The sequence below is a fragment of the Vombatus ursinus genome, unplaced genomic scaffold, assembly GCF_900497805.2.
Source record: "Vombatus ursinus unplaced genomic scaffold, bare-nosed wombat genome assembly UNPS02014801.1, whole genome shotgun sequence".
Classification (NCBI taxonomy): domain Eukaryota; kingdom Metazoa; phylum Chordata; class Mammalia; order Diprotodontia; family Vombatidae; genus Vombatus; species Vombatus ursinus.
In genome coordinates this window covers 8,599,578-8,614,757 of record NW_020954579.1, presented here as the reverse complement: position 1 = coordinate 8,614,757, position 15,180 = coordinate 8,599,578, and the positions used below count along the sequence as shown (strand labels likewise).

Here is a 15,180-nt window from a genome sequence, read left to right as displayed (position 1 = left end):
CCAATTTAAAGTTAGCTTTTTTTCTTTAATTGGGGTTAAGTGACTTGCCCAAGGTCATACAACTTAGTAAGTGTCAAGTGTCTGAGGCCAAATTTGAACTCAGGTCTTCCAGACTCCAGGCTCTCTATCCACTGTGCCACCTAGCTAGCCCTAAAATTAACTTTTAAAATGTAAGTTGCTTCTCCTCATGCTGAGGGGTAAAAACCCTGCACAAGGCAGGGATCCAAAGGCTAAAAGGAGTCCCAAAGCAGGAGCGTTGCTGCTATAGTTTTCTAACCCACCAGGGAGAGCAAATAGAGTTCTCTACCCTCACCAATCAGTACTATGCATGCACTGACCTTTCTTGTCTTGTTTTGTTTATTATTTTATTTTCCCCCAATTACATGTAAAAACAATTTTTCACATTCCTTGTTTTCCCCTTCTTTAGTTTCGAGTTCCAAATTCATGCACTGGCTTTTCATTTCATAAATTAATCTCTTGTTTCTTGACAGATCAAAAAGAATCCATAGACCATATACAAGAAGAGTTCATAAAAACATTTCAATCCAGAAAAAATATTACAAGTACTGAACTAAGCCTACAGCCTGGGAGAGCATATATAGATAGTGATACCTTAAATTTGATAAATGAACAATTAAGTTCTAATGGCGAAATTGATCTTCTTGATGCAGCAAAGTATTTGTTGCCAAAACTCCTAAGGGGAAAAGTAAAAAATGTAGAATTGAAATTATTCCCATTTATTAGACTTCTTAATACCCAGTTGCGAAATAGAGAAAAAACTTCAGGTCCTTCAATGACTAAAACATCGTGGTCCTCTTTTGGCCCAATACGGATCGATTTTACTGATGAAATTGAATTAAAGAAACTTTACTTTGTGACAAATTTGCTAGAAGCCTATCTTCGAGAAAAAATGTATTATAAAAACAAGCATGAAAAAATTGTCAAAGCCAAACATCCAACACTTCAAAAGAAATGGAAAACCTTCCTCCTGGAAAAGAGCAGGAAGTGTGGCGAGACTCCTGGGAAATGCAACCAGCCCCCAGCCAGCAGCAGCAGGAAGGCAGTGGCCCCGGGAGTGGATGCCTGCAAGGGACGCTTTTGCGAAAAAGTAAAGCTAGGAGAAGTGGGGAAGGTCAGCAGGAACAGGAAGAGCATGAAAAAAAAGCATTCTGAAGGGACTGACCAGGAGAGCATTCAGGGGAATTCAGAAAGTGTCAGATCTTCTCTGGAAAACATTGCCAAAGGAAGGACAAGAGCTTCAGGGCAGGCCATGAGGAGGCTAAGGAAACCAAGCTGGCATCATGGAGGCATTCCTTCAACCGCCAGTCCTTTGGCAGCCTCATTAGAGGACAGGAGCAAGCCGGATGGTTTAAAATATCCAATTTCTGCTTCAAAAAATGTAAACAAAAGGCTTAGATATAAGGGACAAAAAGAAAAACATGAAATTGGAACAACATTTCAAAAAGATCATATTCCAGTCATAGATTCTAATAAAAATCATTTGTTCTATAAAGCAAAACCCCGCAAAGCCAATATATTCCCTGAGGCTAAGGAGAGCCAGCAGATGAAAAATAAACTTTCACAAAATAGATGGTTACTTGAAAATCCTGTTTTTACAGAAATAAGAAGCCTTATAAATAATCCTTCTAAAAAAGTTATTTCATTTTCTCCAGAAAGAAGTATCTCCAGCAAGGCTTCCAAAATGACCAGCCTAGCAAAGGCTCCTGAAACACCCCCTATGAGAAGCACCACTTTGGAAAATACTACTACTTCTTCCAAACGGAAGAAAAAATTCACTTTAGACAATTCTTTGCCAACTGTTCAACAAACCAGCAAAACACACTGGAGAGATCAAGGCAATATTATATTTCTACCTAAGTCCAATGGCAACTCCTTTTTTAATTTATCGGCTTCAGCTGACTCGTTTGAAATTGAACTGAACAAGCAGTTAGAGCGCCTCATCCCCAACAGTGCAATGAGAAGCCTAGTTTCCCATGTTGTCCGAACTTTAGAAAAGTATTGCTCAGAGCCTAAGGTGCAACTGGCCTGTGCCAAGCTCATTTCAAGAACAAGTCTCCTGATGAAACGGCTCAGTGAGCAAGAAAAGAGGAAACAGTCAACTGCATATCACAATTCGGATCCCTGGAAACATGAGACAGATCTCGATGACAATACCACCCTGCAAAAGGTCCTAGTCCAGTTACAAACAGAAGAGGTAAATTTGTCATCTGAAATGTAGATACCATTTTTCTGTCCATTTAAAAAAAATAATAGTAGAGTTCTAAGACAGCTAGAGTTGATTGATGATTTAAAGAGCAGGTGGGTGGTCATGGTTGTGAATTAGAATTACGGAATATAAGAATTAGAAAGGACATTAGAGAGTATGTAGTCCAGTCCCATAATTTTACAGAGCTGAGTAACCCTGAAAAAGGTAGTGAATGTCCTAGTTTGCTCATTTATAAAATAAGAATGTTAATCCCAGGGTAAGTATAAAAAGTAACAAATATGAACAGTACATATATTGCACATTGGAAGTAAGATCTCATAAGGAATTTCTCATGAACACATATTCAAGAAGAAACCAAAAGATCTAGAAGGTAAATTGGACAGGATCCAATATATATGTGTATGTATATATATATATAGTATATTATATATACTATATATATATATATATATATATATATATATTTTTTTTTTTTTTTTTGAAATTGACATTCATTTTTTGTTCTATTTGTTTTTTTTAAAAAGTGCTCTTTTTTTCATAGCTGAAAGAAGACATTCCAGAATTTGGCTATAACAACAAACTTCTCTTGTCCATATCAGTGACAGTAGTGGTAATGATCATTATTGCCGTGATTTGTCTCATTGAGGTAAGAAAAGTACTTTATTCAAAGGTTCCAAAATATATGCTGTTTTTATAATGCCTCAGAACCCAGTCACTAGAAATCAAAACTGTTATGGGCACTCATACCTTCTTGTACCTAGGAGGAATTGGGAATTTCTGGGTACTATCTGTTTATGCCAGGAACTTTGGAAGTGGCATTGCACTCCCTTAGAATTGAAGCAAGAACCCAATATGGCTAAATGGGGTATTCAGCCTCTAAAAGTCAGAGGTTATGTGGGGGACTGGAAGGAACCTGAGGAAAGGCCTCAAAAGTTAGCCATAGGAGGGAAGAAGTAGAGGAATAGTGTGCTGGTGAGACCAGAAGCCAAGGCCAGCAAAGGCAAGCCCGGAGGAAGGGATAGAGGACTGTTGTTGCTGATGGAGGAAAGAGGGGAAGTTGGCACTTGAGGTGGCATCAAATGGAAAGATAGGTCATTCTCAGTTTGTGCCCAGGTCATCACACACAAATTCCCTGTACTTCACACTCTGGATATCCTCTTTGAATTGCTATAGTAACTCCTATATTGGTAGAGTCTTTTGAAGTTTTTCTGAAAACCTTCTGCTCCCTTTGCCTTAGATTTGGGAATCTGAATGATTCAAAGTAATGGTCTTTCCAGAGTAGGGCTGCACCATTGCCAAGAGGGCTTTGTCATGACAATGTTTTTCACGCCTTAGAGGGCTCCTTTTCTCTTGCCAGGCCTCACTGATAAAATCAATTTAATTATAAACTTCAGCTCAGAATTTTTAGCAGAAACAACCTCCAGTGTGGAAGTAAATTGTGGTTATTTAAGTTTGTAAAGGCTTCCTTCATATAAGCTTTGAGTGAGATTTGTGTAATATATCTTGAAATGTACTATTAGAAAAGAGAAGTAAAGAAATTAGAAAATTCTGGTACTCAGATCTGAAGTAATTAAGATCAAAAATCCTGTCTACACTAGGTGGTCTGACTGTTTTTACATCTGAAGTCAGTAACTAATGTAGCAACTAGGCAGGGATGTGTTGATAAATGTTTAACAACCAGCTTTCCAGAAGAAGAAAAAAAATACCCACAACATACTTTTTAGTAAAAGCTGCATTTTTTTTTTTGGTAAGGCAATTGGGGTTCAGTTACTTGCCCAGGGTCACACAGCTAGTAAGTATCAAGTGTCTGAGGCCAAATTTGAACTCAGGTCCTCTTAAGTCTAGACAAGCAACAAAACAACAAATCAATGCCTGATTTGTAGCTTTTGCCCATTTTTGAGGTGTAAATGGTCACACTGAAAATTTAGCAATCCACTCTCCCTAGTCATACAAGCGAGGTACAACACACCACTGCAACTAAGGCACTCCCTCTCATTCCTGAGATTCCCAGAAAAACTAGCACAGAGTAGGTTTTCTGGGGGTTCACAACCACTGAAAACTAAAATTTCACTATATGTTTACTTTTACTAGTCAACCTGAGGAGGAATTCATTCAGAAAAATTGAATATTCCTTGGATAGCATTAAAAAATGACATAGTAAGAAAAGTAGAATATTCCCTCCATAAACCTGTGGCGCCCTCTCCCACAAATACATACATTGTCTGCAGGAAGAGTGACCATACAATAGGCATCATAAATGGAGAATACCTTTGCAGAGAGCTTTTCGTGGTCCTTGTCTGAATATGTGGAGTAGCACACGCATACACACACACGCGGGGAGGCAATTCATTATCTGTGATACTGAAGGATTGCCAATATCTTCTGGTGAGGTCACTGTTTCTGATCTTTGGGCATACCCCCTGTCCAAGGCACCATTTTGCCCCAGCTACTCTGAACATTGGGTACTCTGGCTTGGATATTCCCAAACTAGGCAGTTTGGTATTACTGCTTGCCACCTATTGGGCCTCAGCTACAGATATCAGCAAAGGTGCTCCCTCCTACTCATAGGAGGAAAATTGGCTCTGTCTTCTTCCCCTTCTGTTCCTCCTCCCTCTCCCTCCTGAGGGAGCATGGGGGTGGGGTGTTAAGCTTTAGCTCTTTTTAGTGAGGAAGGCCAATACTTACACACCTAGTTGTTGAGGATTGGAGAAAAACAGCTGTCCTCAACATTAGAATAGAAACTGGTTAGCTTTCTGATTCGTAGCACCAGGTCCAAAATCTATCCATCATGCCTGGAATGCACAGCCTCCTTACCTACTCTTACAATCCCTAGTTTTCTTCAAAGATCAGTTTATACATGCCCTCTCCTGATAGCCCTAACTGCAAATACTTTGCCCCTAAAATTACCTTGTATTTACTTTGCATGCATTTTGCATATACTTACATATGTACATGTTGTTTCCATCAATAGAATTCCTTAAGGAAGGAGAATTTTCTTTTTATCTTTGTAACCCCAGTGCTTGGCTCAAGGCCTGGCATATCTTAGCTGATTAATAATTGCTTTTTGGTTGATAGAATCAAAATACATTTAATCTGTCTTTGAATGTCTTCTCCTACTAACAGGATTGATGTTCCTGTCCCTAGCCTCTGCCTGACTTAGGGTTAAAACAAAACAACAAAAATCTTTTACTTCTGATAAGTTTCTGACTGTCCACTTGCATCACCCTCCTCCTCTGAAAGCAAACAAACAAACCTATCTAAACAGAGAGGGGCTACATGCCAACAAATAGAAAGAGACTATATGGGTCTGAGGCAATGGGCTTACCTCAGGTCCCCAAAATTTTCAAGGTCTGCCCTGCAGATCAATGGAGTTGGCATTTGGGGAAAAGGTGGAAGCTGGAAGACTCTGCCACAGCCCCTTTGTTCCCCATTCCTGCCACTAACTCCAAATATAGCCCAATATGATGGGGAATGATTTTAGCATTCATAGAGCACTCCAAATAAGGTTTGCAAAGCACAGATATGATCTCATTTTATCCTCACAACAACCCTTTGAGGTGGTGCAATCATTATCCCCATTTCACAGATGAGGATAGGAGGGGTCTAGCCCTTTCATTTTATAGATGAGGCAACTGAGGCCCCAAAGAGTCAGTAACCTACCCAAAGTCACCCAAGAAGTGGCAGATCTACCAGCCTCTTTACAGGATAAAAACAGAATTCGGTAACTTAGTACTGACAGTAGAGTCCACTGGGACATTCGTATTCCAGCCTCCTTAGGACATGAAATAGTTTTTACAGGAATGCTAATTAGCCATTTCACATTTTTTTCTGGCTATTAGGCAGTTGTCTGATCAAATGGCCATGCTTGATCTTCATTCTGGCAGCCTCGGAAACTGTTGCTTTCTTTGTCAAAAGACTGACCCTACTGCTGCTGCTACAAGTGCAATCACCCTGTTAGAGGCTGCCCTTGCTGCCAGTACTTGCAGGCCTTCCAGGATCATCTCAGTACTCACAAGATCATATACTAAAGTCAAGCACAGCAGCCAGGACTCTCCTGGGATGAGCCCTATTGGTTGAGTCCACAGTCCATACGCTGAGCAATGACTTCCACTACCATTCTGTTGGGATAGAGAAAGGTCATCATCCTCTACCTCACTAGAATCACACTTTGTCACCCAAAGGGCTGCATCCAAGGAGGCTGCCAGTTAGGCACCATATGTCTTCTTACTAGCTAAGTGGCACCATACTACCATCAGTGCATATGCTCCCACAATGATAAGCCCTGATAAGGTCAGAGAAAAAAAATTTATGAAGAGCCAGAGACCCTCATAATCAATGTGTCAAAAGAAGACAAGCTTATAATTTTGTGTGACTTTAATGCCAGAGTAGGCACACACTATCAGACATGGCAGGGAGTCCTTGGGACGAATAAAGTTGGAAACAGCAATGGCAGTGGTCACTTACTACTGATGACTTTTGCATCTCATGACCTTCTCATCACCAGCACTGTCTTCTGTTTACCTAAACACAGCAAAACTTCATGGATGCGTCCTCAGAGCAAACATTTGCATTTAATAGACCATGTCACTGTAGGGAGAAAAAACAGACAGGATTCAAGACTGATGAAGGTGATGCGTGGTGCAGAGTGCTCAACCATTCATAGACTTCTCCTCTCCAAGCTAAACGTTCTCATTCAACAAAAGCGGAGGCCCCCAAGTCGGGATGACTACCAGAAGGCCTAATATCAATATATTAGGGGACTTCTCCCAGCAAATAGATTGTTGCTAAGGGGGAGGGTAAGTTGAACCAATACATGATTGCCAACATTGAAGCAGAAAAGGAGTGAGCAGCTTTCAGAGATTTGGTTTTAGAGCACCACATTTACTTATCTGGGTTAGAACACTTGCAAACATCAAGACTGGTTTGACAAAAATTATGAGAGAATTCAGAGGTTGCTAGACAAAAATACAAGAACTCCATAGGTTTACCAGCAGGATAGTTCATTCATCTCTAAGAAGGCAGCATTTAGCTCCACCAAAAGTAAAGTACAAGCAAAGCTTAGAGAGATGCAGGATTCTTGGATCAGTAAGAAGGCAGTTGAAATTCAGTTTTATGCTGATAGTAACAAGTGCTTTTATGATGCCCTGAAGGCTATTTATGGGCCAAAAACCTATGGTGCATCTCAACTACTCAGCACTGTTGGAGCCACGTTGATTAGTGATAAGGACATAATACTGGAGAGACGAGAGATGAGCTAAACACTGCCATAGCATTCTCAACAGACCATCATCAACCAGTGTGGAAGCTATTGACCACAGACCTCAGGTTGAAGTCAATCCATCCCTAGCTAAACTTCCAACTGAAGAAGAGGTTTAGAATGCCATTAGGCTCCTCTTGTGTGACGAAACACCTGGTGCTGATTCTATTCCAGCTGAGATTTACAAGGCAGGGGGTTCACTGCTCATACGAAAGCTGACCGAAATCTTCCAGGTTATATGGCATGAGGAGGTCATTCCCCAGGAGTTCAAGGATGCCTCCATTGTCCATTTCTATGAAGAAAAAGGAAATAGTTGTTGTGTGACAATCACAGGGTGTGGGGAGAGGGGTCATCTCTCTCTTAGTCATTGCCAGCAAGATTCTTTCCAAAGTCCTCCTTAATAGGTTGTTCCTTCACCTGGCAGATAGCCATCTACCTGACAGCCCGTGTGGCTTCAGAAAGGGCCGAGGAACAGTCAATATGGTGTTTGCTGCCCAACAGCTCCCGGAGAAATGCCAGGAGCTGAACAGAGCTCTGTATACAACATTCGTGGCCCTGACCAAGACCTTTGATTCTGTCAGTCATGACAGGCTATACCATAAGCTCGCCAAAGCCTGAGCCTGAGCAACTGACTGCCTCTTGTTTTATTTCTTTCCTAAGCGTAAATGACAAAATAGTAATCCTGTGATAAATGTCAGCATTTGCAAAGTCCAGAGATCTTGGGTTCCTTGGTCAGAGCTGACAGGTGGCAAAGGGAATTTTTGCATTGGAGAAGAAGACTCCTGACAGGGGGAGGCCCTTAATCAGTGGCCAGACTTCCCAGAAGATATGGACCTGGAGGGAATTGTGGGATCATTGCAGAGCTGAACTGAAATGTCAAATGCAGTCTTGCTGCTTTGTAGTCTGATATTGAAGTCTCAACTTGCCAAGGGAGTATAACAGTAGCCGTGAGTTAATTGTATCCTGTTTCAAATGTTCTATCAGAGTAGCATTTTTTTTTGTTGTTTAGGGATAGGGAAGTGGCCTGAGAGTCCATTGGCATAGTGAACTCTTGGGTGTGGAAATTTCTTCTGACAAGGTTGGCACCTTCTCTTCAGGAGATTCACCTAGAATGATGAGAGATAAACTGACCTTCTCAGAGCCACACAGCTAATTTATGTCAAATGGCCCTTTGACGCTGATCTTACTTGCTTTTTAGTTACTATTATATAATGTCTCTATGGCTGATTCCTAATATACATTGAGTACACCCTCACCCTCTTAGGGATACCTTAGATATGAGCCAAAGTTATAAATTGTTTTTCCCCAGTTTGGGAAGGGGAAAAGGAGGAGGGCATATGAGAATGTAATGAGCCATTCTTAACCCAAATAAAGACGAGGAAGACCTGGACAGCAGAGAAGGAGTCTGGAGGAGAGATTGAAAATTAGGATGAGAGAGGGAGATGATCAATGAGGCAAGCTCCTGGTGGAGAGAGGAGGGGACAGGATCAAGACCAGAAGTGAGTTAGTATTAGCAAGGACAAGGGCTATCTCATTCACCAAGATCTGTGTACAGGAAGAAAGAATGCCAATATTGTTTTGAGGTCATTTAAAGTGTGGAATTGGGGAGAAAAGGGAGCTTCCAAAAATTGCCTCAATTTTTGTGAAGTGAGGTCTTCTACAGAGAGAAAGTTGTATAAATGGATTGAGGAGGGAAAAGCCGTCTTAGAACAGATGCTATGGGAGTGCAATAGAGCTCCAGCCAATTAGGGAAGAGTAAAAAGATTGGCATTCAATAGTCAAGACCCAACTGATATTGAATAATACAAAATTTTAATGAACTCAGTGTCATGGTGAAGATGGAAAGTAGGTTTAGGAGAAGTGGAGCACAGGGAGAGATGGAAGGACAGGAAATTATGGTCAGAGTTATGGATTGTGGAGGCAGAACACTTCTGGGCAATGATCAGATCAAGAGCATGAACATCTTTGTCTGTGGCTGAGGTAGAGTGAAGGAGCAGATTGCGGGAGTTGAAGAGGTTGATGAGGCCAAGCAATTATAGGGCCATTATATGGTTGGCTAATATGATGTCTAAAATATTGATTTGGATGGCTGGACCATGGCTTAAAACACAAGAATAATGTGCCCTTGACCAGGGATAGAGTGCACCTAATGAGGTCTGATAAAAACATATTTGCCCAAAGTTGTATAAATATGATCCAGAGGACCTTCAACTTAAAATGGAAGAGAAGGAGAAAACTGCCCACATATATCTTGTCCAGCCAGATAGTAGAGAGAATAGAAGGCACAACAGAGGGAAAAAAGACTCTCAGTGGAGAGAGCCAGTTACTCCTTAGGAAGCACTAACCAAGAACACAGACAAAGTGCTGGATGAGTTAAAATCTGGCCTCTGCCACTTACTAGCTGTGTGACCCTGGGCAAGTCACTTAACCCTGTTTGCCTCAGTTTCCTCGTGTGTAAATGAGCTAGAGAAGGAAAAGGCAAACCACTCCAGTATCTTTGCCAGGAAAACCCCAGATGGGATCACAAAGAGTCAGGCATGACTGAAGTGACACAATAACAACAATGGACTCAAAGTCTGTACAAAAACGCACAGGATACGGCTAAGCACGATGAACTAGAGATTCAAATGCAAGGAGGCGAGCTCTACCTTAAAATACTGAGACTTGGTAGGACAGGAGTCATGATTGGCATATGGCTATCGAAGGAGATTTAGCAAAGGGAATACTAACTGGACTGTGTATAATGCTTTTATATATGTGATCTCATTGATCCTTACCACAACACTGGGAGGTAAGTGTTACCGATTGGGTTACGCCTGTTTTACAGATAAAGAAACTGAAGTTTAGAAAGATTGAGCGACTTGTCCGGGATCCCAACTAGTAAGAATTGGAGGCAGAGTTTGAATTCATCTCTTCTTGACCACCAAGTCCAATGCTCTATCCACTATATCATACTGCCTCTGAAGGAAGTGGTAGATAAACATGATGGGTATAGTAGCATTGTATATTAGGAAAATATGCTTATGTAAGGAAATACAGAAACCAAGAGTAGGGAGGGGAGGAACGTGTTGGGGAGAATTTGGTGAAGAGCAACAGAGGAAGAAACAGAAATGATATTGTTTTGAGATGCGCAGACCACCTGTACAAAAAGAAGTGGACAATAAGTTCAGTAAACAGATTCCAAACCTGAGTGGGAGTTATAAAATAGTAGTGATGTAGTATGATGTAGTAGTGGAACTTCCTCTATTCTGACATCTATTATAGCTTACTCATCACTAAAAGCAAAGCAGGTGATAAGTCCTTGTGGATATTTTTTCCAAGTAACTTAATAGTGATTTCATTCTTCAAAGGTGGAGGAAACAACAAGGGAAACTTCTTTTGTGCTTCTGACCAACAAGGAGAAAGTAAATTCTCAAATAGAAATGAGGGGAACTTTGAAGGAAATTGGCCACTGCGTCTTCAAATTCATAATAGAAAAGAAATAGAAAGCCAAGCTATTTGACACACACCTTAGATTTTGGATGAGCAAATTTTAAAGAGCTCAGAAAAAGGATAGGTAAGGTTCCAGGTCCAAAGGATTCTACAAGGAAAGTCAGTCTGAGAGGGACAAGAGACAGAATGAAATTCTAATGTAATCCAAAACAATCCCAATAAGAAAGAAAGGGAGGGGTGGTGGGAGGGAAGGGTCTAAAGAAGCTGAAGTGGGGATAGCTAGGTGGTGCGGTGGATAAAGCACTGGCCCTGAAGTCAGGAGGACCTGAGTTCAAATCTGATCTCAGACACATAACACTAGCTGTGTGACTCTGGGCAAGTCATTTAACCCCAATTGCCTGGACACCCCCACCAAAAATCAAACAATAAAGAAACTGAAGTGGGGGCAGCTAGACGGCGGAGTGGATAAGAGAACCGGCTCTGAAGTCAGGAGGACCTGAGTTCAATTCCGGCCTCTGACCAAACGCTTGATACTTACTAGCTGTGTGACCCTGGGCAAGTCACTTAACCCCAATTGCCTAAAAGAAATAAAATAAAATAAAGAAACTGAAGTGAATGCGAAAGGAATTCACTAACCAGCTCAGATTTTTAAAATACATGTATAGAAGAGTAAAGAAAAGACAAAAGAAAAGGAAATGTTTAAAGTGATGTTTAAAGAAAATGTTTAAAGTACTTTGAGTGTTAAAAAAAAGGCGTAGTATGAACTTGGGGTAACAATGAATGAATGAAAGCCTTTGGGAGGGGAAGAAAGGGTAGTGAACAGAAGATCATCCAAAGGGGATAGGATGAGATAGGGTGGATGGGATGTTTTAACAGGTGTTAGAAAAGAATTCAGTACTACTCAAGTCATGTTGCTTCTGCTTTCTCTACTAAAAAAGAATGACCCTTAGACTAAGAAAACTACAGGGAAAATGGTTTAGAGGGAGTTAGAGCTGAAGTCCAAGATCAGGGAAGATGTGATAAGAGGGCATCCATTTGCTCCTGCAAAGTCATCATAATCAGACACAGTGTCATAAGCTACTGAAAGAGCTGACCTGTGTGACTGATGAAACATCAATGATCCACAAAGGAATGTATAGAATGGGAGAAGTGCCCAAAGACCAGAGATGAGAAAATTTCCTGCTTTTCTTTAAAAGAGAGAGAATGGAATCTGTGAACTTGCCTTCAACTGCAAAATTCTAGAATGTATTACTAAGCAGATGGTCTATGAGAAATTAGAAGAGAAGCAATGATAACTAAGAGCCAATAAGACTTCATTAAGAGGAGATCACCTCAGACTTAGCACATTTATTTTTGGATAGATAATCAACTGCTAAATAAAGAGAATGCAATAGGCACAGTTGGCCTAGATTTCAGCAAAGCATTTAACTAAATCTCTCATTCTATCTTTGTGGGCAAGATGAAGAGATTTGGGCTAGATGATTATATAATTAGGTGCATTTGGAACTAGTTGAATGACTGCATATGGAGAATAGTGACTGATAGCTCAATGCCAGTTGGGAGGAAAGTCTCTAATGTGCGGTGCCCCAAAGATGTGTCATTGCCCTCCTGCTATCCCACATTTGTATCAGTGACTTAATGAAGTAGTAGAAGGCATACTTATTAAATTTTCAGATGACACAAAATTGCGCAAGATAATTGACATGTTAAATGCCAGAATCAAGATCCAAAAAGATTTCAACAGGCTAAAATTAAATTCGATAGAGAGAAATATAAAGTTTTATACTTCAGTTATCAAAATCAACTTCATAAGTACAAGGTAAGGGGAGGCAGAGACAGTAGTTTGTCTGAAAAAGATCTGAAGATCTTATTAGATTGGAGGTTCAATGAACAGCATGACATGGCATTAAAACAAAACAAAACCTAATGTGAACCTACTTTAGGAGAAGTATAACATCCAGTACTAAGGAGTGGATGATCCCACTTAGCCTCCCTTAATCAGACCCCAGCTGGAATAGTGTGGTCAATTCTGGATTCTTCATTTTGGAATGGACACACTGGTAAGTTGAAGCACATCCAGAGATAGGCAGCTAAGGTAGAGGAGGACTGGAGACAAGGATTAACTGAAAGAATTGGAGATGCTTGGTCTAAAAGATGTAGCAAGGGAGTGAGATCTGTCTTTCATGTATCTGAAGGTCTATCATTTGGAAGAAACATTAGACTCATGCTTGACCCAGAGGACAGAAACTAGGAGCAAGGGTAAGGAAAAGTTTCCTATAGAGCTGTCCAGGAATATAATGGACTGCCTCAGGAGGTATTGGGTTCCCCCTCACTGGAGGTTTCAATCAGAGGATAGATGCCCATTTGTTAGGCATGGTGTAACATGGATTCTTGTTCAGAAATGGGTTGGATTTGGTGATCTCTGAAATCCCTTCCAAATCTGAGATGTTTTGATTCTTTGCTGCTTCCACGGTTATCAGCTGCAGCAAATTTCTGTTAAGCTCAAGAAATGCTCATTTGGCTCAGAAAAACTGGAATTGAGACTGTGTCATAGGCAGCCAGATAATTAGGTTGGAATCCTAGATGGCAGGGCTTTCAAACAATGTCAGACTTTCAGTGTCTTTTGAGTTTTGCTGGGGTTTGTCACTAGTTTCTCTTCCTTGACATTCCACCTCACTGATCCCTAAGAACTTCAGAAAACTTTCATTTTTTTTTTTACCTACTTAGGAAAAAGCACTCTAAGAACTTAAGATGTCTTCACCAAAACCTTCCTAACGCCATCTTTCTTAGCCTTTTGTGAGGTAGATTCCTGTAGGCTATCCATTGCATGTAGACTTCCCACACTAACCTGTAGTCAGCCAGGCTTGTGGGCTCTCATGAGCTCGCACACTCTCTCTCTCTCTCTCTCTCTCTCTCTTTCACACACACACACACACACACACACACACACACACACACACACACCCTGCCCTACAATTTTGAAGTAGGCAGTGTTCAATTATATGGTCTTGGAAGAAATAATTACTCACAGTAAAAATAGCTTTTGAAACCTGGTACCATTGATCACCATTTTCTCCTTGATATTCTCTTCTCTCTAGGTTTTTGTGATATCCTATCTAACCACTCATTCTCTGTCTCCTTCACTGGATTCTCATCCAGAGCATACTTTCTAACTATAGGTGTCCCTCAAGGGTTCTGTCCTCGGCCCTCTTCTCTTCTTTCTCTATACTACTTCACTTGGTGATCTCATCTGCTCCCATGGATTTAATCACCATCTCTATGCTGATGATTCTCAAATCTACCTATCCTGCCCCATTATCTCTACTGTCCTCTAATCTCACATCTCCAACTGCCTTTCAGACATTTTGAACTAGATGTCCAGTAGACATCTTAAGTTGGCATGTCCAACTTAAGTTAAAGATGTCCAAAAGAGAACAAGTTATCTTTCTCCCTAAATGCTCCCCACCCCACTCCTACCTTCCCTAGTATAGTAGAGGGCAACATCATCCTCCCAGTCCCTCAGGCTCTCAACCTAGGAGTCATCCTGAATTCCTCAGTATCTCTCATCACCAGCTCTGACCCGCCTTATCCAATCTCCATATCCAATCTGTTAACTAAAGTCTGTTGATTTTACCTTTGCAACCCTTTCTCTCCTCTGACACTGCCATCACTCTAGTGCAGACCCCTCTCATCTTGCCTAGACTAGTCTCTGGGTTGTAAAAAGTATTCAAAAGAAGATTCTAATTCTACAGATCATTTTGATGTAAAAGGTTAGTAGAACTGCCACAGAAAAGCTATGGTTTTTTTCCTCTTTTTTTCCCCTAGGTGTGTTCACCTCAGCGATGTTTTCACGTGTCCTCTTCTCTCCTCTCACATAACTGCCACCCTGGTATAGGCCCTTATCTCTTCATGCTTAGACTATTGCAATAGGCTGCTGGCTGATCTCCCTGCCACCTGGGACATGGTTTTCCCACTCCAATCCATCCTCCACTCAATTGCCAAAGTGATCTTCCTAAAGTGTAGGTCTGATAATGTTACTCTCCCACCCCCATACACGCACACTCAGTAAACTCTAGTGGCTTCCTACTACCTCCAGGATCAAATATAAAATCCTCTTCTTGGCTTTTTAGGCCTGTCACAAGCTGACTCCTTTCTACATTTATAGTCTTCTTATACTTTACTCTCCTCCCACACTCTTCAATCCAACTACAGTGGCTATTAATGCTTGCTCTTCCTTACACACGGCACTCCATCACCCACCTCC

The 15,180-nt window shown here is 41.0% G+C and overlaps 1 protein-coding gene across 1 annotated transcript in view; it reads left to right on the top strand.

The window, feature by feature from the left end:
• LOC114050915 (leucine-rich repeat-containing protein 37A2-like) overlaps nucleotides 1-15,180 on the top strand; it is a 77,755-nt gene that overhangs the window by 45,897 nt on the left and 16,678 nt on the right. The window contains exons 9-11 of the mRNA XM_027872964.1: nucleotides 492-582; nucleotides 1,591-2,215; nucleotides 2,769-2,873. Coding sequence (XP_027728765.1) covers nucleotides 492-582; nucleotides 1,591-2,215; nucleotides 2,769-2,873 — 821 coding nt within the window. The remainder of the gene's footprint in view (nucleotides 1-491; nucleotides 583-1,590; nucleotides 2,216-2,768; nucleotides 2,874-15,180) is intronic.